This window comes from Plasmodium yoelii, assembly GCF_900002385.2.
Source record: "Plasmodium yoelii strain 17X genome assembly, chromosome: 4".
In the NCBI taxonomy this organism is placed as follows: domain Eukaryota; phylum Apicomplexa; class Aconoidasida; order Haemosporida; family Plasmodiidae; genus Plasmodium; species Plasmodium yoelii.
In genome coordinates this window covers 1-24,626 of record NC_036176.2, presented here as the reverse complement: position 1 = coordinate 24,626, position 24,626 = coordinate 1, and the positions used below count along the sequence as shown (strand labels likewise).

The 24,626-nt window shown below is 22.4% G+C and overlaps 6 protein-coding genes across 6 annotated transcripts; all 6 read left to right on the top strand.

Annotated features, from left to right (window-relative positions):
* Positions 1 to 2,095: 2,095 nt before the first annotated feature.
* Positions 2,096 to 3,148, top strand: PY17X_0400019 (uncharacterized protein; the record flags this gene model as incomplete). The annotated part of the gene is made up of 3 exons (XM_722870.1): positions 2,096 to 2,113; positions 2,239 to 2,958; positions 3,062 to 3,148. The coding sequence occupies 3 exons, from the start codon at positions 2,096 to 2,098 to the stop codon at positions 3,146 to 3,148; spliced, it is 825 nt and encodes a 274-aa protein (XP_727963.1).
* Positions 3,149 to 5,641: 2,493 nt separating this feature from the next.
* Positions 5,642 to 6,808, top strand: PY17X_0400015 (PIR protein; the record flags this gene model as incomplete). Its single annotated transcript, XM_022955524.2, has 3 exons — positions 5,642 to 5,656; positions 5,781 to 6,656; positions 6,746 to 6,808. The coding sequence occupies 3 exons, from the start codon at positions 5,642 to 5,644 to the stop codon at positions 6,806 to 6,808; spliced, it is 954 nt and encodes a 317-aa protein (XP_022810875.2).
* A 2,716-nt stretch (positions 6,809 to 9,524) lies between these two features.
* PY17X_0400011 (PIR protein) lies at positions 9,525 to 10,639 on the top strand (the record flags this gene model as incomplete). Its single annotated transcript, XM_022955531.2, has 3 exons — positions 9,525 to 9,539; positions 9,648 to 10,466; positions 10,553 to 10,639. The coding sequence occupies 3 exons, from the start codon at positions 9,525 to 9,527 to the stop codon at positions 10,637 to 10,639; spliced, it is 921 nt and encodes a 306-aa protein (XP_022810876.2).
* A 2,388-nt stretch (positions 10,640 to 13,027) lies between these two features.
* Positions 13,028 to 14,182, top strand: PY17X_0400007 (PIR protein; the record flags this gene model as incomplete). The annotated part of the gene is made up of 3 exons (XM_022955538.1): positions 13,028 to 13,042; positions 13,169 to 14,026; positions 14,117 to 14,182. The coding sequence occupies 3 exons, from the start codon at positions 13,028 to 13,030 to the stop codon at positions 14,180 to 14,182; spliced, it is 939 nt and encodes a 312-aa protein (XP_022810877.1).
* Positions 14,183 to 17,243: 3,061 nt separating this feature from the next.
* On the top strand, positions 17,244 to 18,435 carry PY17X_0400005 (PIR protein; the record flags this gene model as incomplete). Its single annotated transcript, XM_034637725.1, has 3 exons — positions 17,244 to 17,261; positions 17,387 to 18,280; positions 18,370 to 18,435. 3 exons carry the CDS (start codon positions 17,244 to 17,246, stop codon positions 18,433 to 18,435), a joined length of 978 nt encoding a protein of 325 aa, XP_034493372.1.
* A 2,302-nt stretch (positions 18,436 to 20,737) lies between these two features.
* PY17X_0400003 (PIR protein) lies at positions 20,738 to 21,770 on the top strand (the record flags this gene model as incomplete). The annotated part of the gene is made up of 3 exons (XM_034637724.1): positions 20,738 to 20,752; positions 20,846 to 21,601; positions 21,684 to 21,770. The coding sequence occupies 3 exons, from the start codon at positions 20,738 to 20,740 to the stop codon at positions 21,768 to 21,770; spliced, it is 858 nt and encodes a 285-aa protein (XP_034493371.1).
* Between the last annotated feature and the right edge of the window lie 2,856 nt (positions 21,771 to 24,626).

Sequence of the window (24,626 nt, the reverse complement as noted above, 5' to 3'; positions counted from 1 at the left end):
CCATACCTATATGTTTAATCTCTAGATGAAGCTTAAATATACAACAAAAGGGTACTGCCATTAATTTGAAAAGGACTACATCACATTTTTTCATAAGTTATAATATATATAATTGAGTGTTCATCCTGATTTAATATGATTAAAATAAAATGTCTATATTGTATATATTAATATAGATATTTGCTATATAATAATTTTCATTATATAAAACTTGTTATTCAGAGACTATATTGAATTATGCATACATAATATGTTTCTTTATTTTATGAAAATTTTATTTAGTAAAACTTATAACTTGTATCATATTTATTTTGATTTAAATCATGTTATCCAAGTGAATTGTAATAATAGATAAACATAAAATATAGATTCATAGAGTTTCGATCGAGAATCGACAATGTAACATAATCTATAAAATATTATTATGCTTCTAACAGTTTTTTTAATACATAAAAAATTGAACTATATATAATATTTTTTAAGTTTTAATTATGTTACTATTCCCTTTTTGTATTTCCTTTACATTTGTATTAATATAAATTGATTTATACGGCATAATTTATTTATCATAAGGTATAATAATAGATTAATCTCTATTAATTTTTAAGCTTTATAGTTTTTAAGTATAAATATATTACATTTAAAATTTAAAAAAAATAAAATATAAGTATATTAATAAATTTTCATATCATATTTTGTTCTAATAATTATAAATAATATATATATAGAATAACATTATTATTATACCCCTATAAATATAATATAATAAATTACTCTACTAGTAACTAATATTGAAATATTGTTTTTTTGTGGAAAATTAATATAATTAAACATTAATATTATCGTAAAGACACATAATAATACATTATAAAGGTACCAATGTTATATATTTGTTAAAGATTCAATTTGGGATATGTGGTTTAATATTCTAAAAAACTGGATAAATAAAGAAAATGATAAAGACTCAACATTAAATTTCTTTTTATTATTCCATATTAACGCGTATTATATTATTATTATTTTACCATAGAATTAATAAAATATAGAATATTAATAAATTATTTGAATGTATATCCATTGATAACTATAACAATAAAATATATAATATAAGAATGAACAGTGCAAAATATTTAGTGAATATTTATATAAATTTATATATTAAAATAGCAATATATCTTATCTCTCTCCTCTTAAAGGTAATATAACAACCTAATTAAACATAGTTTTCTATTATACTTTAAAATATTATTAATATATATTTATATGATAATATTTACTAAGCATTATTTTTAAAATAATATGCGTTCAAAGACTTATTTAAGCTTATAAGTACGGGTTCAGTACTAATTGTTGTTTTAAAGAATGGAAAAGATAGGAAAATATATTATAAAATTATCCAATAAGGTATATTGGAATAAAACTAAAGTTATTGAGCACATTAAAATGAATTTTGAATTTATCTACATTCATTAAAAACAATATAAATTTATATAATTTGCATAGAAAATGGAACATGTAACTTAATTTGAAAATACTATAATTTTAATAAAACAGTGGTATGTAGCATTCGAAACAAGTATTAAATATTTAAAATATATTAGAAAATATTTATTTATATACTTTTAAAAAATATACTAATAATATATTTATTAATTTTTACATATTTACATGTTTATGGGTATAAATCTATTTATTAAAACATGAGAAACAAATTTGTATTTTTCTATATTGAGACATACTATAAGGAGATCCATTTTTAATCATTATAAAATTCCTTAAATTTTTATAATAAAATTAGAATAGATATTATTAATAACCATAAATTTAAGCATAATTTATGTTATACATATGATCAAAACAAATATCTCCAATTTAAGGCAATTTAGATAATTTCAATAATATATATATATAAACTTAATATAGTATTACTATTGTATTATTACTTACATTAATTTTAAATTAATACTAAAAATAAAATATGGTTAACTACAGATAATTTTTATATAGAGAATCCAATTTTATGTCTCCTATTCTGATGCAATATATGAAATTAATATGATATACTTAATTTATAGTTTAAAAATAAATCTCCAATATGTTAACTAGTACAGTGGTACATACAATTTATTGAATAAAAATATTTGTTATTACACATTTTTGATATTGTACTATCTATAAATTAATAATACGTTCATTTTAATAGACATTTTTATTTGATTTTTTAAAATTGTTTCTTAGTGTAAAGAGTTTGATAGTTTGAGGGAGAAAATTCCCGATGAATTGGATGATCCTGTAAATTATATGTCTACAAGTGGAACGCTCACGTTGTACTGCCCTGATAATCAATGTAAAACTTATAACAATATAGTTAACGGTGGGTGTATATGGTTATTAGATACATTTTATGGTGGTAAAACAGTTTTTTCCCATTATGCAAATAAAAATATTGATATTGTTGTATATATTATGATGTGGTTAGGCTATAAATTAAATCATAAGTTAAACACTGAATTTTCCAATATAAATGAATTTTACGATAAACATATGAAAAATTACCATAAGTATACAAAGAAAATATACGATGTTGATGGTTATAGTAGTTATAACGATCTTATAGATACACATAATTATGTATTGAATATTCCTAAAGAAGATATATCTAAATTTTATGATGCATTTAAATCATTATGTAAATTGTATACTGAATGTGATGACAGCGAATCAGATTACAATAGTTATTTAGAAAAGACTCAAGAATTTGTTAAAAAATATGAACAACTTAAAGATTTGGATATTTCTGAAAACGAATCATATAGACAACTATTTTCTATATTATCAAAGGATTATGATAATTTAAAAAATAAATGTAGTTATTTTCCACCTCTTCTAACTTATTCACTAATTTCAATTGCATTTATATTTGTTGCAATACCAATTTTTTTGGGAATTTCTTATAAGGTAAATAATAAGGAATTAAAAAATATTACATTTAAATATTATTTTCATTAAACATATGCAAACGTTAACAAACAAAACATACTTTATTAACATCTTATATTAGTATTCATTATTTGGATTTCGGAAACGATTTCAAAAACAAAAATTAAGAGAAAAAATAAAAAATATAATGAAGAAAATGATTCATTAATATATAATTCGAAGAGCAGTGACTATTTCAGGAATAGTAACAATTATTGATATACGATAAGAAACTGTCTATTTAGAAATAAATAATTTTTGCATAATTTTATATAATTTTTATGTTGTGGGTCAAAGTTGTGTTTATGTAACCCATATTCAGGTTAGGGGTAATTATTATATCTTTATTTAATTTTTTATAATTTGAACACTAATTAAATATATGTTTCATTACGTATGTTTAATAACAGGATGAAATAAAAAGTCCAAATATCCAACCAAAAGGGATATTTCCATTAATATGAAAAGAGCCACATAACAGTTTTTCCATAAAGTATAATATATATAATTGAGTGTTCATGCCAATTTTATATGATTAAAAAAAATGTCTATATTGCATATATCAATTCATATTATTCTATATCATAATTATTTATTATATAAAACTTGTTAATATGTGGTTATATTGAATTATGTATAACATAATATGTTTCTTCATTTGATTAAAATTTTATTTAGCAAAACTTATTATTTGTATCATATTTATTTTGATTCAAATCGTATTTTTATAAACGAACAGTATAATAATTTTATATATCGGAGTATAATTATAATTTGATTCATTTGGAACGGTTTCCTACATTATAATATACCTTCAGATTAATTCGTATATTTTTAAGATTAATTAAACATATTACAATATATAATAGGTAGTCATAAAGTATAGATTCATAAAATATCGATCGAGGTTCAACAACACAACAATACCTATAAAAGATGTTTTATACATCTAACATTTTTAGTAATACATAAAAATTACATTATAGATATAGGCATACTATCCTTTTAACTTTCGATTATATATAGTATCATTTTATGTTAAAGTTTTAATTAATATTGATAGAAATAGTTATATATACATTAATTTATTTACTATAAAGGTATAATTTTATATTAGTCACTTTAATTTTTAAACTCTATAGTTTTGAAATATATATAAATTATATTTAAAGTAGTTAAAAGACAAAATATAAGTATATTAATAAAATTTAATGTTATATTTTGTTTTAACAAATGTAAATAATATGAAAGATATAATAGCGTTATTATTATACGTCTATATATATAATATAACAAAATACTCTACGAATAACTTATATTAAATATTATTTTATTGTGGAAAATTCATATAATTAAATATTAATTTGATCGAAAAGACACATAACAATACATTATAAAGGTATCAATGCTATATATATGTTAAAGATTCAATTGGGGATATGTGGTTTAATATTCTAAAAATATGAATCAATTGTGAAAGGGTTAAAGACTCAATTCATGTTAAATGTATTTTATTATTCACATTAGTGTTTAGTGAATAATCATTTTATAATCCAAAACAACATTACTGTATCATAGAATTAATAAAATATAGAATTTTTAATAAATTATTTGAATGATATACATTAATAACTATAGCAGTAGAATATATAAGATAAAATTAACTATGTAGAATATTTAGCGAATATTTATATAAATATATATATTAAAGGATAATATATCTTATCTCTCTCCTATTAAAGGGTAAAATCATAACCTAATCAAACATAGTTTTCTATTATACTTTAAAATTAGCATCAATACTTATTTATGTGTTAATATTTAATATGTATTAAGTTTGATTTTAAAAACGATCTACATTTAAATGCTTATTTAAGCTTATAAATACGGGTTCAATGCTAATTGTCGTTTTAAACCTTGGAAATGATGCGTAAAATATATTGTAAAATTACCCAATAAGGCATACTTAGAAATTGAAGTATATGGGAATAAAAATAAAGTTATTTAACGCATTAAAATTATTTTTTAATTTATCTACATTCATTAAAAACAATATAAATTTATGTATTTTGCATAGAAAATGGAACAATACAACTTTGTAAATATTACAATTTTAGAAAAGACTATACTATATATTATTAGGAACAAGTATATAGTATTTAATATATTTTTAAAAAATACTATTTATATGCTTTTAAGGATTATAGTAATAATATAATTTTTAATTTTTTAGATTTATACAGTATTTAAGTTTTTGAAAGACAATCATTAAAAAATAGGATATAAATATATTCCTTTTCTATGTTCAAAAATACTTTAAATTCATTATAAAAGTATATCAATTTTTATAATAAAGTTATACTAGATGTTAGTAAGAATAGCAATTTTTTTATAAAATGCATCATATATATATTTAATCAAAAGTTTATTAAACACCCCTCTATTTAAGGTAATTTAGCTAATTATCATAAAAAGGAATGTAACTTTAGTAATAATATTGTTTTATTATTCCATATTAATTTATTGAAAAACTTATAATATATTTAACTACAGACAGCTGTAATATATTGGGTTAAAACATTTGTGTCACACATTTGGTGCAGTACATATAAAAGAACATGCCTCTACTCAATTTACAAATCAAAAATAAAACCCCATTATAATGAATAAGGAAGTGGTATATGCACTTTTTAATGATAATAGTTTCCTTTACAATTTTTTATATTGTATTACATATAAATATCATTAAACTTTATTTTAATAATTCGTGTTTTTATTAATTGTTTTTAAATGTTTTTTAGTGTAAAAAGTTCCAGGATGTAAGGACCTCACTTTCCGATGAATTGGAAGGTAACGGAATCCCCGATTTTAAAGATGATAGTTTTTTAAATAAGTATTGTAATAGTGGTAATTGTATTAGTGATTTCGATAGAATAAGTGCTGGATGTTTATATTTGTTTGATGGATTCTTTGGGAATTCTTCTGTGTTTGAGTATATTGCAAAAAATAACATCAATCTTGTTGAATATATTTTGATATGGTTAAGTTATATGTTAAACCTGAACAAAAGTGAAAAACACGACAACATAAAAGATTTTTATAATTATAAAATAAATAGTTATGATAATTATAAACAGGGAATAAATGGTGTTAGTGATTATAAGAGTTATAAGGATCTCATAGATAGAAAAAAATATTTAAGTATGGATATTAATATTATATCTAAATTTTATGATCCATTTAAATCATTATGTAACTTGTATACTGAATTTGATGATGACAATAAAAATTGCAAAAAATGTTCGAATAAAGCTAAAGAATTTGTTGAAAAATATAAAGGACTTAATGAAGATTCTGATATTAATGAAAAGAGTCCATATGATCAACTATTGTCTACATTATCAACTGATTATGATAATTTAAAAAATAAATGTAAAGATGTTCAAAATAGCAATTTTCCAGCCCTTACAGAGATAAATACATTACAAGATGCTGGGCAAACTACTAAACAAACTGGGGGAACTGAACAAACTGGAGGAACTGAACAAACTGGAGGAACTGAACAAACTGTACAAAAGTCTGATGCTACATCATCAAGTTCGTCGATAGTAAGCAAATTAATTCCAGTTTTATCGATATTTGGTGCAATATCAATTTTTTGGGGAATTTCTTATAAGGTAAATAATAAGGAATTAAAAAAATATTTTCATTATATATATGTAAACGTTAACAAAAAAATCATACGTTTCTTAACATTTTATATTAGTATTCATTATTTGGATTTCGGAAAAGAACTCAAAAACATTTAAGAGAAAAGCTAAAAAAATGAAGAAGAAAACTGATCATTAATATGTGATTCAAAGAGTAGTGACTATTTCAGGAATATTAATAATGATTAATATATTTAAGAAACTGTATATTGGGAAGTAATTTTTGCATAATTTTTATATAGTTTTTATGTTGTGGAACCCATATTCGGGTTAGGGATAAGTATTATATTGTATTAATTTTTTACAATTTGAACACTAATTAAATATATATACCATCCCATATGTTTAATCATGAGATGAAGTTTAAATATGCAACCAAAAAAGGGTCACATAATATTTTTTCATAAATTATAATATATATAATTTAGCGTTCATATCGATTTAATATGATTAAAATAAAATGTCTATATTGGATATATTAATTCATATTATGATATATGATAATTATTTATTATATAAAGCTTGTTAATCATAACTATATTGAATTATGCATAACACAATATGTTTCTTTGTTGATAAAACATTTTATTTAGTAAAACTTATTATTTGTATCATATTTGTTTTAATTTCAATTATATTACGCCAACTGAACTGTAGTAATAGAATTATATATGAGGTTGGATATTAATTATATGATGATTCATTTGGAACAATTTCCTACATTACAATATATATTCGGATTAACATATGTGTTTTTGGCATTAATAAGTACAGTACTAATATATAATAGATAATCATAAAATATAGACGTATGGTATATCGATCGAGATTCGACAATACAACAATGCCTATAAAATATATTTTATGCATCTAACATTTTTAGTAATACAACAAATCGCACTATATATACAATATTTTTTATGTTTTAATTGTAGTAACTATTCTCTTTTTGTATTAAAATTAATTAGTATTAATAGAGTTTCTTTATACGCTTTAATTTATCATAAAGTTATAGCATTATATTAATCACTATTAATTTGTAAACTTTATAGTTTTGAGGTATAAATAAATTGGAAATATATATTTAAAATAATTAAAAGAAAAAACATAAGTATATTAATAAAATATAATGTTATAGTTTGCCATAATACTTATAAACAACTTGGTATATAAAATTAACGTTATTGTTCTAATATATATAATATTGTATCGATGACAAAACTGAAATATGTTAAATTTGTGAAACATATACAATTACATATTAATGCAAAGTATAATGGTATGTAATAATTAATTTAATTTGAATTAATAATATTTTTATTAGGTTATTATATATATAAAATTCACAAATATATTGTTATTGCTAAATAATATGTTCTAAATACTATACTTTAAAACAATGAAACAAAAAAGTTACTAATTGATTTAAAGTATTTTGATTAAGCGCATTAATTATTCCGTTGTACTATACAGTGATATAGCAGTAATAATAATAGATAAAGTATTAAATACGAAAAAATGATTAAATTCATTTGATTCGAATACGTTGATATATATTATTAAACTTGTAATAAGATTAAAATTATATGCACAAAACATCAAATGAAATATTATAACACTTATTTAAGTAAGATTTAATGCTATAATATTAGAATTAACACTACCAAGAAAAATAATATTAATAATTTTATAGTTTTTCATAATAAAACTAAATATAGTTTATTATAAAATATAAAAGAAAGTATATAATTAGAAAATAATTCTAAGGCATTTTTAATGTATATACGAATTGAAAGATTTAATGTTAAAGGAATACAATACATAATTAGCTATATAGAATAGATAAATCTTATATGGCTACATCCTTGTCTTAAAAAAATATAATTCCCTTATCTCTCCTATCTAAAATGTAAATATAACAATTTAATTATGCATAGTTTTATATTATACTTTAAAATTTGCATCAATAGTTATTTATGTGTTAATATTTACTAACTATCATTTTAAAAACAATATGCATTAAAAGTCTTATTTAAGCATATAAATACGGGACCAGTGTTAAATGTCGTTTTAAACCGTGAGAAAGATGTGCAAAATATATTATAAAATTATCTAATAAAGTATATTTCTAAATTTAATTATATAGGAATAAAACTAAAGTTATTGAAAATGTTAAATATAATTGGAATTGATATATATTAAATAAAAATAATATTAAAATCATGTATATGCAATTAAAAAAGGGAACAATGCAACTTAATTCGAAAATAATATAATTTTAGAAAAAACTATATTATATATTATAAGAAACAAGAATATATAAATTTAATATATTTTAAAAAGCGACTATTTATATACTTTTAGGGATTATAGTAATAATATAATTTTTTATTTTTTAGATATATACAGTATTTAAGTTTTAGAAGGGTGACCATTAAAACATAAGATATAAATATATTTCTTTTCTATGTTCAAACATACTTTAAATTATTTATAAAGTATATTAATTTTTATAACATAGTTTTACCATATGTTAGTAAGAATAGCATTTTTTTTATAAAATGCATCGTATTTATATTTAACTAAAATGTATTAAGCAACCCTCTATTTAAGGTAATTTAAATAATTGTCACAAAAAGAAATAAAACGTTCCTTTAGTAATAATATTATTTTATTATTCTATATTAATTTAATTATTGAAAAACTTATAATATATTTAACTACAGACAGTTGTTATATATAGGGCCAAAGTATTTGCGTCACATATTGGGGGGAGTGTATATAAAATAGGATTATTTTATTCGATTTAGAAATTAAAAATAAGATTCCATTATAATGAATAAGACAGTGGTATATGTATTTTTTATATTGTATTACATATAAATATCATTAAACTTTATTTTAATAAAATGTTCAATAATATACATTTCTAATAATTGTTTTAAAATGTTTTCTTAGTGTGAAAAGTTTATGAGTATATTGGAGTTTTTTCCCGATACATTGACCAATGATGGAAAGTATCAATTTAAAACAGAAAATTTTTTAAATAATTATTGTAGTAGTAACGACTGTAATACTGATCTCGAAAAAATTAATGGTGGATGTTTATATCTTTTTAATCATTTCTTTGGGAGTTCTGAATTGTTTAAGACTGTTGCAAATAGTAACATCAATATTGTTGATTACATTTTGACATGGTTAAGTTATATGTTAAACCTAAAGCAACAAGTAGGAGATGAGACCAATCCACAATATTTTTATAGAATGTATATATTGAATCATGAAAAGTATAAAAATTCTATAATAGGTGTTGATGGGTATACTAGTTATAAGGATCTTATAGATCAAAAAAAATATTTGGTGGATATGGATAAAAAAATTATATCTAATTTTTATGAAGCATTTAAATTATTATGTGAAATGCATGCTGAATTTGATGATAACTCACAATATTGCGTAAACTGTTCGGAAAATGCCAAAAAGTTTGCTAAAAAATATGAAGAAATGAATGAAAATTCTGTTATTACTAGTAATAATTCCTATAAACAACTATTGTATACTTTATCAAAAGATTATGATAATTTTATAAATAAATATAATAATAGTCAATATTTCAAATCTTCACCTCTCCCAACGATAGAAGAAATACAAACTTCTGCACAACAAATTCTACAAAGTTCTGAAGATACATCATCAAGTTCATCGGTAGCAAACAAATTATTTACAGTTTTATCGATATTTGGTGCAATAGCATTTCTTTTAGGAATTTCTTACAAGGTAAATAATAAGGACTTGAAAAATTATTTTCATTATATATATGCAAACGATAACAAAAAATAATTCGTTTACCGTTTTTATATTAGTATTCGTTATTTGGGTTTCGGAAACGATTTAAAAAACAACAAATAAGAGAAAAAATAAAAAATATAAAGAAGAAAATGAATCAATAATATATGATTCGAAGAGTAATGATTATTTCAGGAATAATAATAATGATTGGTATACAATAAGAAACTGTCTATTGAGGAATAATTTTTATATAGTTTTTATGTTGTGGGGTCAGGGTTGTGTTTATGTAACCCATATTCGGGTTAGGGCTAAGTATTACATCTTTATTTTTTTATAATTTAAACACTAATTTAATATATGTACCATTTCCGTATGTTTAATCACAAGATGAAGTTCAAAAGTCAAAATATGCAAACAAAAGGAGAATAATCTAATATGAAAGGGCCCAATACCATATTTCTCATAAAGTATAATATATACAATTATGTGTTCATGCCGATTTAATATGATTAAAATAAAATGTTTATATTGCATATATTAATATAGATATTGATTATATATGAATTCACATTATATATATCATAATTACCTATTATATAAGCCTTGATAACCCAGAGCTATGTTGAATTATGCATATCATAATATGTTTTTTTATTTGATGAAAATTTTATTTAGTAAAACTTATAACTTGTATCATATTTATTTTGATTTAAATCGTGTTATCCAACTGAACTGCAATAATACATATTCATAAAATATAGACTCATAAAATGTCGATCGATAGTCGACAATACAACGTTATCTATAAAAGTCATTTTATGCATCTAACATTTTTAGTAATACAATAAAAATATACATATTAATAAATAATTACATTATATATATATGAATACTATCCTTTTAATTTTCGATTATTATAATATAATTTTATGCTAATGTTTTTAATTTAAATAATAGAGATATTAATATATACATTAATTTATTTACTATAAAGGTATACTATTAGATTAATCACTATTAATTTTTAAGATTTATAGTTTTGAGGTATATATAAATTGAAAACATATATTTAAATAGTTAAAAAATAAAATGTAAGTATATAATAAAATTTTATGTTATATTTTTTATAATACTTATAAAAAACTTGGTATGTAAATTTAATGTTATTATTATATGCTTATGCATATAATCTAATAAAATACTAATAATTAATATTGAAATATTATTTTATTGTGGAAACTTCATATAATTAAATATTAATTTTATCGAAAAGACACACAATAACCCATTATAAAGGTATCAATTTATATATTTTGTTAAATATACAATTTGAATTTGTAGTTTTATATTATAAAAAACTGGATAAATAAAGAAAACTTTAAAGACTCAATTCGTGTTAAATGTCATTTTATTATTCCATACTAACTCGTATTATATTATAATTGTTTTATCATAGAATTAATAAAATATAGAATTTTAATAAATTATTTGAATGTATATACATTGATAACTACAACAGTAGAATATACAGGATAAAAATGAAATATGTAGAACATTTAGCAAATGTTTATCTAAATTTACATATTAGAAGAGCAAATATATCTTATCTCTCTCCTCTTAAAGGGTAATATAACAACATAATTAAACATAGTTTTATATTATACTTTAAAATTTGCATCAATACTTATTTATGCTTTATATAATTAGTATTTACTAAGTATGATTTTTAAAACAATATTCATTTAAAGACTTATTTAAACTTATAAATAGAATAATAAGTATGGGTTCAGTGCTAATTGTTATAAACCGTGGAAACGATACGTAAAATATATTATAAAATTACTCAATAAGGTATACTTCTAAATTGAATATATGGAAATAAAAATAAAGTTATTGAAAATGTTAAATATAATTGGAATTGATATATATTAAATAAAAATAATATTAAAATCATGTATATGCAATTAAAAAAGTGAACAATGCAACTTATTTTGTAAATGTTATAATTTTAGAAAATTCTGTATTATATGTTATAAGAAACAAGTATATAAAAAATTAATCTATTTTATTAAATAACTATTTATATACTTTTAAGTATTATGGTAATAATGGGTTTCTTATTTGTTTCGATTTTTTCAGTATATTAGTTTTGGGGTACCATTTATTAAAACAACATATATGACGTTGTTTATTTTTTAAATTAAAAAATATGTATAAGACGATATATTTTTAATTCCTTACAATGTTGCTTTAATTTTTATAATAATGTTCATATGCGTGTTATTAAGGAAAACAATTTATGTAAAATTGTATTATATATACATATGGTAATAAATGTATTAAACTCCCCCCAAATAAGGCAATTATCTAACTACAATAAATTATATATTGTTCTATATTATCTTTAAATTAATATTAAAAATGATAATAACATGATCAATTACAGATAGTTTTATATTATAGTTCAATTATTTTGTCATTTATTAAGCGTAAAAAATATAAAATAATATGTTACATAATCTACATATTATAAACAAAATAAAATTACAATGGATTATACCCTGGTATATAAATTTTTTTAATAAAATTTTCTTTTCCTTATATTTTTCGATGTTATATTATTTATAAATTTTATTAAATTTGATTTTATAACAGTTTCATTAACATATATTTTTTAAATGTTTTCTTAGTGTCGAAGGTTTAATACATTGAGAAACTATTTACCCGATGACTTAAGCAAACATGCAACTAATGATATTCATAAATTAGGGAACATTAAGAAATATTGCTCTAATGGAGAATCAGATGGAACAGGATGTAAGAATGATCTCGATAAGATAAATGGTGCTTGTCTATGGTTGTTTGATCAATTGCTTTTGAAAAATAAAAATAGTATCAACATGGCTGAATACATTATTATATGGTTAATTTATATGCTAAATCAAAAGAAGTATGAAGGGATCAACGATTTTAATGACTTTTATACTAAATATATACAGAATAATAGATATTATATTAAGTGTGATAATGATGGTGCAGATTGTGGTAATTCATTAAAAATAATAACAGAATATACAAATTATAAGGAAATCATAGATATAAAAAAGGAATTGTTGAATATTAATTTTGAGTATCTGTCTAAATTTTATGATGCATTTAAATCATTATGTAACATGTATACTGAACTTCATGCAGGAGAGTCAAAATGTGAGAAATGTTTAGAAAATGCTAAAGAATTTGTTAAAACATATGATGAACTTAACAAACATCCTAATATTACTAAAGATAGTCCCTATTATCAAGTATTGTCTACATTATCAAATGATTATCATAATTTTAAAAATTATTGTGATGATAATGGTGTTGATTGTAGCGATATTCAACCCCTTTCACCGATAAAAGTAAAAGAAAATAGTGTACAAAGTTCTGCACATCATCATGTACACAATTCTGGAGTTACATCATCAAGTTCGTCGATAACAAACAAATTAATTCCAGTTTTATCGATAATTGTTGCAATACCAATATTCTTGGGAATTTTTTATAAGGTAAATAATAAGGAATTTGTAAATTATTTTCGTGATTGCTTATATGCGATTATCAAAAAATATATAATATGTTTACCATTTTTATATTAGTATTCGTTATTTGGATTTCGGAAACGGTCTCAAAAACAACATTTAAGAGAAAAGCTAACAAAATAAATAAGAAAATGGATAATTAATATAAGATTTGAAGAGTAATGGCTATCTCAGGAATAGTAATAATGATTGATATATGTTAAGAAATTGTCTATTTTAAAATAAATATTTTTTTACCATAATTTTTGAATTATTGGGTCTATAATAATAATTGAATAATATAATCAATATATATATTGTTATATATATATATTTATAACATTTTTATACTGTTTTTGTATAATTTTTAAACAATTTTTATGTTGTGGGTCAGGGTTAAGTGTCATATTGCATTTAATTTTGAATATTTTTTTATAATTTGATAACATTTATTAGTTTAAAGAATTGTTTTAAATATATATAGGAAATAAAATATTAAAAATATGTGTAGGATAGGTTAGAATTATTAAGATTCATATTAGGTCTAAATATGTAAGAGAAAAAATAAGGATGAAGATGACTATGAAAATGAACGAATAAAATAATATATTTTGGCAAATAAGAATTTGATTTTTTGTTAATATAACTTAATGGTAAATGTGTTTAACTAAGTCTTTTTGTATTTTATTGTTAATTTGGGGTTATTGGTTTATGGGGGAATTTATCGAATATTGGAATCGATATAAAAAGATGATTCCAAAGCACCGATTTGGTCCTAGAAGAAAAGGTTGATTTAAATAATTACAGCATTTAATATGAGAAATTAAGGAGAGAGGGAATTGGAAGAAAATAATTATTATGATTTCCTCCCTCAGTGACAACTGAACAAAATGATAAATGAAGTAAGTGATATAGGAATGGATTTGAATGAAATAAAAGTATAAAATGGTATTTGGAGGAAATATATATAAGGGAAAGAAGTTACGTTAAAGGTATATTTATTTTACACACATTATTTTATGAATTATGTACAAGGTAAATAAAAAGAAAGTTATGAAGTATACAATTTTTAAAATATTTCTTCACTATCAAATATTATATATTTTTACTATTTTTATTTTAGTATTTGCCATTTGGATGGAGAAAGGAATTGAAGAAAAAAAAACATGAAAGAGGTTATAAACTCAACTGATGAAAAAAAATAAAATGCAAATAATTATAAATTCATCTAATCAAAAAAAACAGACTAAAAAATCAATAAATTCCGTTTATGTGGAAAAATCTCCATAGTTAAATATGTACCAACTTATGCAGGCCTATTCTGTATCATTTATTAATTTATTTTTTTTTAATTTTTTTTGTTTATAAAGAAATCACAATTCTTTAGAATTATAAATTTAATTAATGTCTTATATTTTTTGTTAAATAACCAAAGCTCAGATGTTTATGATTCTGACTTTAAAATTCAATATAAATATTAAAAATAACAAATAAGTAAATTCGTTTATTATTATAGGTAAATAAACTCATAAGTATCATCAAAAAATATATATGTGTAATATTATAATATAAATATATGTATTTTAATAATCTATATAAAACGATGTTGTTTAATCAATTCATTTTATTTCCATTATAATATTTCTCTAAAATTATAAGAATAAAATAATTAATAATATAATGAATGAATAAAAAAAATATATTTTATAAAATAATTTATTATTGAAAAAATTCATAATAATATTTTTAAAAAATATAAACAGTGACCCTTTACGTCTCTATCATACGTTGCAAAATATAATTGTTTTTTATGCATATTCAGTAAAAAAAATATAAAAGTGGATATTTCCTATAATTAAAAGTTGTGTTATTGAAATAAAAAATCAATGACATATAATAATGCATTATAAAGATATCAATTTTATATTATTGTTAAAGATCAATTCGGAATATGTGGTTTTATATTATAAAAAACTGAATCAATGGAGAAAAGGTTAAAGGATCATTTAATGTTAAATTTCATTTTATTATTTCATATGAACGCATATTATATTATAATTATTTAATGAACCATCTTTAATAACAAACAGCATTGTTTTATCATAGAATTAATAAAGTATATAATTTTTAATAAATTATTTGAATGTATATACATTGATAACTATAATAATAAAATATATAAGGTAAAAATGAACAATTCTGAACATTTAACGAATATTTATATAAATTTAAATATTAAAAGAGCAGATATATATTATCTTTCTCTTCTTAAAGGGTAATATAACAACCTAATTAAACATATTTTTCTATTATACTTTAAAATTTGCATCAATATTTATTTATATGTTAATATTTAACATTTACTATTTGCTATTTAAAAAATAATCTGCATTCAAAGGCTTATTTAAGCTCATAAATACGGGTTCAGCGCTAATTGTCGTTTTAACAGTGGAAAAATATGCAAAGTGTATTATAAAATTACTCAATAAAGAATATTTCTAAATTTAAGTATATAGGAATAAAAATAAAGTTATAGAAATCATTAAAATGAATTATGAATTTATATACATTCATTAAAAACAATATAAATTTATATAATTTGCATAGAGATATAAGTAACATAACTTAATTTGAAAATTCTATAATTTTAGAAAAAACTATATTATATATTATAAGAAACAAGTATATAAAAATTTAATTTATCTTATTAAATGACTATTTATATACTTTTAAGGATTATAGTAATAATAGATTTATTAATTTTTACATATTTACAGGCTCATGGATATAAATATATTTGTTAAAGCATGAGAAACAAATTTGTATTTTTCTATATTGAGACAAATATAAGTGGATGTATTTTAAACTCATTCAAATTTCCTTAAATTATTATAATAAAATTATAATGGATATTATTATTAATCATAAATTTAAGTATAAATTATGTTATAAATATTACTAAAATGTATTAGATATCTCCAATTTAAGGCAGTTTAGCTAATTTTCATAAATATATATAAACTTACTATGATGTTACTATTGTATTATTACTTTACATTAATTTTAAATTAACATTAAAAATAAAATGTGATTAACTACAGATAATTGTTATATAGAGAATCCAATTTTACGTCCCTATTTTGATGCAGTATATATTAAATTAATATGATGTACTTAATTTATAGTTCAAAAATAATTTTCCAATATGTTGACTAGTAAAATGGTACATACAATTTCTTGAATAAAAATGTTTGTTATTACACAATTTTGATATTTTATTATCTATAAATTAATAATAAGTTCATTTTAATAGATATTTTTATATGATTTTTTAAAATGGTTTCTTAGTGTGATCAGTTTGATACTATGTGGAGGGTTTTTCCCGATGAATTGAAGAATTCTGGAGAATATGATTTTAAAGGTGGATCGCTCAATAGTTACTGCCCTAATAGAAAATGTGAAAATGATATAGATAAGATTAAGGCTGGATGTTTATGGTTATTTAAACAATTTTATGAAAGTCCATATAATTTTTCGAATAATGCAAATGGAAATATGAATATTGTTACATACATTATGACATGGATAAGTTATAAGTTAAATCAAAAACCACAAGATGGAATCACCAAATTTAACGAATTTTATAGTAGACACATAAAAAATGTCGAGGAGTATAAAAAGTCTATAGATAATGTTACTGGGTATACAAGTTATATTGATCTTATAAATAAAAAAAATAAATTTATGGATATTGATATTAAACTTATGTCTAAATTTTATGGTTTATTTAAAATCTTATGCAATATGCATATTAATGTTGATAAAAAAAGCATGGCCAATACATATTTAGAAAATGCTAATAAATTTGCTGATGAATATAAAAAACTTTTTAATGATAATGATAATAATGTTGAAGGAAGTTCATATTATCAAATATTGACTACATTATCAAATGATTATAATTATTTTAGAAATAGTTATGTTAGTTCTAATATAGGAAATACACTTCCAAAACTTATAACGGAAAAAACTCCACAAATTTCTGTATTAAATTCTATAGAAACACAAGATGTCTCCTTGAGTGGAATACCAGAATCAAAATCCGAAACTGATGTATCTAGTTCGAAAGATAAAGTATCAGATTCTGATTCAGGATCACCAAGTTCATCGATATTAAATAAATTAATTTCAATTCCATTTATATTTGTTGCAACATTAATTTTATTAGGAATTGCATATAAGGTAAATAATAAATCAACTAAAAATATATTCAACACCAAATAATTTATGAATATAAGTAAATTATATATTTTTTTTAATTTTTATATTAGTATTCGTTATTCGGATTTCGGAAACGATTTCAAAAACAACATTTAAGAAAAAAGCTAAAAAAATAAGGAAGAAAATGGATCATTAATTTATGATTTGAAGAGTAGTGAATATTTCAGGAATAGTAATAATAATTAATAAATTTTAAGAAACTGTCTATTTGGAAATAAGTATTTTTTTGTCATAATTTTTATATAGTTTTTATGTTGTGGGACCCATGTTGGGTTAGGGTTAAACATTATATTGCATTTAGTTTTGTATAATTTTAAAATTAATTAAATATATGTATCATCCCGTATGTTTAATCTCGAAATGATGCCTAAATATGCAACCAAAAGGGGCACTGCCATTAATATAAAAAGCCACATAACATTTTTTCATAAGTTATAATATATATAATTAAATTTTAATATTGATATTGGCTATATATTAATTCATATTATGCTATATCATAATTGTCTATTATATAAGTCTTGATAACCCAGAGTTATATTGAATTATGCATATCATAATATATTTTTTTATTTGATGAAACATTTTATTTAGTAAAACTTATAATTTGTATCATATTTGTTTTAATTTAAATCATATTATCAAACTGAACTTTAATAATATATATTCATAAAATATAGATGCATGGGATATCGATCGGGAGTCGACAATACAACGTTATCTATAAAAGGCATTTTATGCATCTAATATTTTTAATAATACAATAAAAAATTACATTATATATGTGTATACAATTCTTTTAATTTTTTATTATATATAGTATCATTTTATGCTAATGTTTTAAATTCAAATAATCGAAATAGTTATATATATTTTAATTTATTTACTATAAAGGTATAATATTAGATCAATCACTATTAATTTTAAGCTTTATAACTTTGTGGTATAAATAATTATATTATAAGTATTTAATTGAAAAAATATAAGTATATGAATAAAATTTCATGTCATATTTTGTTCTAATAATTATAAATAATATGATAAATAAAATGCGTAATTATTATATGATTATACATATAATTTAGTAAAATACCAATAAATAATATTGAAATATTGTTATATTGTGAAACCTTCATATAATTAAACATTAATATTATCGAAAAGACAAATAATAATACATTATAAAGGCATAATTTTTATATATTTGTTAAAGATTCAATTTGGGATATTTGGTTTTATATTATAAAAAACTGGATAAATAGAGGAAAGGGTAAAGCCTCAATTCATGTTTAATTCCATTTTATTATTCCATATTATATTATCATTGTTTAATGAATCATCATTTTATAATCAAAATTAGCATTGTTTTATCATAGAATTAATAAAACATAGAATTTTTAATAAATTATTTGAATGTATATACATTGATAACTATAGCAATATAATATATAAGATATGAATGAACAATACATAATATTTAGCAAATACTTATCTAAATTTATATATTAAAAAAGCAAATATATCTTATCTCTCTCCTCTTAAAGGGCAATATAACAACCTAATTAAAAATAATTTTCTATTATACTTTAAAATTTCATCAGTAGGTATTTATGTGTTATATATTTAATATATAATAAGTATGATTTTTAAAACAATATTCATTTAAAGACTTATTTAAGCTTATAAATACTGGTTCAGTGCTAATTGTTGTTTTAACGAATGGAAAAGATGGGAAAATATATAATAAAATTACCCAACAGATAATACTTCTTAATTGGGATATGTAGGAATAAAAATAAAGTTATTTAACGCATTAAAATTATTTTTTAATTTATCTATATTAAATACAAATAATATAAATTTATATAATTGTATAGAAAATGGAGCATGTAGCTAAATTTGAAAATGCTATTATTTTAGAAAAAACTATATTATATATTATAAGAAACAAGTATATACAAATTTAATATATTTAAAAAATTACTATTTATATGCCTTTAAGGATTCTAATAATAATAACTTTCTTAATTTTTTATATTTGTGGAGTATTTAAGTTTTATGACGTTGTTCATGTTCTATATTAAAGCATATGTATATATTTTTTAAATTCATTATAAAAGTATATTAATTTTTATAATAAAGTTATATCAAATGTTAGTAAGAATAGTATTTTTTGTATAAAATGTATTAAGCAACCCTCTATTTAAGGTAATTTAGTTAATTGCCATAAAATAAGTATAATATTTTAGTAATATTAATATATTATTATTTTATATGAAGTTAAAATTAAGAATAATATGTCTAACGAAAGATAATTGCTATGTAAATATATTGAGTAAATATAACATATATTCTATGCAATATATATAAATAACATCACCCCGTATAATCTCCAAATTATAACAGAATTTCATTATAATGTCTTCTAATGTGGTATATATCCTTTTCCTTATATTATTAGGATGTTGTATTCATATAAATTATATTAATACATTTTTATGTTTAATTCGTAAAATATATTCGTAGTGTAATGTAATTAATGTGATCGATAATTACCTTTACAATGGTTCGAATACCCCAGGAAAATATAATTTTAATGCTATGTTCAAAGCTAATTGTCCTAATCAAAACTCTGATAGTAATGAACAAATACTTAGCTGTGCTTTTATAACATTGCTAACTTTATTTAAGAATATTGTTGATAAGGAACATTTAAAGAATGATAAACTTGCTGAATACGCTATTTTATGGTTAAGTCACAAATTAAATCAAAAGATACATAAAAACATCAACATCAACAATTTAAATGATTTTTTTGTTCAATATATAAATGAAAATGATAAGTATAATGAGGATATAAATGATGCTGGTGATTATAAGAGTTATAAGGAACTTATAAACAAAAAAAATGATTTTATGAATATGGATATTAAAGATATGTCTAATTTTTATGATGCATTTAAATCATTATGTAACATGTATAGTGAACTTAATGAAAAAAATTCCCAATGCAAAAAATGTTTAGAAAATGCTGGAGAATTTTTTGAAAAATTTGGAAAACTTAATAATGTTTATGGTATTACTGAAGGAACTTCTTATTCTCAACTATTGTCTAGTTTATCAAATGATTATGCAATTTTTGAAAGTAAATATAGTAGTGTTAGGTGTAGAAATGTTTTATCACTTATAGCCTGTCCACGAAGTTCAGTAACAAAAAATACACTAATTACAATTACAATTATATTTGTTGCAGCTTCAATTTTATTGGGAGTTTCTTATAAGGTAAATAATAAGGAATTAAAAAAATATTATATATATGTAAACATTAACGAACAGCTGTATGCTTCTTAACATTTTATATTAGTATTCGTTATTTGGATTTCGGAAACGAGCTCAAAAACAATATTTAAGAGAAAAAATAAAAAATATAAAGAAGAAAATGAATAATTAATATATGATTCGAAGATAGCGACTATGTCAGGAATAGTAATAATGATTTATATATTTTAAGAAACTGTCTATTGGGGAATAATTTTTACATAATTTTTATATAGTTTTTATGTTGTGGAACCCATATTCGGGTTAGGGATAAGTATTATATTGGATTCATTTTTTTATAATTTGAACACTAATTAAATATATGTACTATATCCGTATGTTTAATCATGAGATGATATCCAAATATGTGCCTTCAAATGGGTACTCCCATTAATATGAAAAGGGCCAGATAACATTTTTTTCATAAATTATAATATATATAATTGAGTATTCATATGGATTTAATATGATTAAAAAAAATGTCTATATTGTATATATTAATTCATATTATGCTATATCATAATTGCATATATAAAAGTTAATATTTTGTTATATTGAATTATGCATATCATAATATGTTTCTTTATTTAATGAAAATTTTATTTAGTAAAACTTATTATTTGTGACATATTTATTTTAATTTAAATCATGTTATCCAATTGAACTGTAATAATTTTATATATCAGAGTATAATTATAATTCGATTCCTATTAATGATTATATTTTTAATGTTAATTAACCACACTGCTAATATAAAATAATAGATAATCATAAAATATGGATTCATGAATATCGATCGAGAATCGACAATATAACATGATCTATAAATTATTGTTATGCTTCTAACATTTTTTGAAGTTGTAATTGTAGTTACTATTATCTTTTTGTATTAATAGAAATTTATTTGTGCGCTTTAACTTATCATAAAAATAGAACATTAGATTAATTACTATTAATTTTTAAACTTTATATTTTGAGGTATAAATATATTATATTTTAAAATAGTTAAAAAATAAAATATAAGTATATTAATAAAGTTTAATATTATAGATATAATGCGTTATTATTATATGCCTATACATATAATCTAGTAAATTAGCAATTGTTAATATTAAAATATTGTTTTATTGTGAAACCTTCATATAATTAAATATTAATTTGATCGAAAAGACATAATAATACATTATATATTTGTTAATTATTCAATTTGGAATTTGTAGTTTTATATTCTAAAAATATGAATTAATGGAGAAAGGGTTAAAGACTCAATTAATATTAAATATCATTTTATTATTCCATATTAACGCGTATTATATTATCATTACTTTACCATAGAATTAATAAAATATAGGTTCAGGGTTCAGGGTTCAGGGTTCAGGGTTCAGGGTTTAGGGTTTAGGGTTCAGGGTTTAGGGTTTAGGGTTCAGGGTTCAGGGTTTAGGGTTCAGGGTTCAGGGTTTAGGGTTCAGGGTTCAGGGTTCAGGGTTCAGGGTTCAGGGTTTAGGGTTTAGGGTTCAGGGTTTAGGGTTTAGGGTTCAGGGTTAGGGTTCAGGGTTTAGGGTTCAGGGTTCAGGGTTTAGGGGTTCAGGGTTCAGGGTTTAGGGTTCAGGGTTTAGGGTTCAGGGTTCAGGGTTTAGGGTTCAGGGTTTAGGGTTCAGGGTTCAGGGTTCAGGGTTCAGGGTTTAGGGTTTAGGGTTCAGGGTTCAGGGTTTAGGGTTCAGGGTTTAGGGTTCAGGGTTCAGGGTTCAGGGTTCAGGGTTTAGGGTTTAGGGTTCAGGGTTCAGGGTTAGGGTTCAGGGTTCAGGGTTTAGGGTTCAGGGTTTAGGGTTCAGGGTTTAGGGTTCAGGGTTCAGGGTTAGGGTTCAGGGTTCAGGGTTCAGGGTTTAGGGTTCAGGGTTCAGGGTTTAGGGTTCAGGGTTCAGGGTTCAGGGTTTAGGGTTCAGGGTTTAGGGTTCAGGGTTCAGGGTTTAGGGTTCAGGGTTCAGGGTTTAGGGTTCAGGGTTCAGGGTTTAGGGTTCAGGGTTAGGGTTCAGGGTTTAGGGTTCAGGGTTAGGGTTAGGGTTCAGGGTTCAGGGTTCAGGGTTTAGGGTTCAGGTTAGGGTTCAGGGTTTAGGGTTCAGGGTTCAGGGTTCAGGGTTTAGGGTTCAGGGTTAGGGTTCAGGGTTTAGGGTTCAGGGTTTAGGGTTCAGGGTTTAGGGTTCAGGGTTTAGGGTTTAGGGTTAGGGTTCAGGGTTCAGGGTTCAGGGTTTAGGGTTCAGGGTTCAGGGTTTAGGGTTCAGGGTTCAGGGTTTAGGGTTCAGGGTTTAGGGTTCAGGGTTCAGGGTTTAGGGTTCAGGGTTTAGGGTTCAGGGTTTAGGGTTCAGGGTTCAGGGTTTAGGGTTCAGGGTTCAGGGTTTAGGGTTCAGGGTTCAGGGTTTAGGGTTCAGGGTTTAGGGTTCAGGGTTCAGGGTTTAGGGTTCAGGGTTCAGGGTTTAGGGTTCAGGGTTTAGGGTTCAGGGTTCAGGGTTTAGGGTTCAGGGTTCAGGGTTTAGGGTTCAGGGTTCAGGGTTTAGGGTTCAGGGTTCAGGGTTCAGGGTTAGGGTTCAGGGTTCAGGGTTCAGGGTTCAGGGTTCAGGGTTCAGGGTTTAGGGTTCAGGGTTCAGGGTTTAGGGTTCAGGGTTCAGGGTTCAGGGTTCAGGGTTTAGGGTTCAGGGTTTAGGGTTCAGGGTTCAGGGTTTAGGGTTCAGGGTTCAGGGTTTAGGGTTCAGGGTTCAGGGTTTAGGGTTCAGGGTTTAGGGTTCAGGGTTCAGGGTTTAGGGTTCAGGGTTCAGGGTTTAGGGTTCAGGGTTCAGGGTTTAGGGTTCAGGGTTTAGGGTTCAGGGTTCAGGGTTCAGGGTTTAGGGTTCAGGGTTTAGGGTTCAGGGTTTAGGGTTCAGGGTTTAGGGTTCAGGGTTTAGGGTTCAGGGTTTAGGGTTCAGGGTTCAGGGTTCAGGGTTTAGGGGTTTCAGGG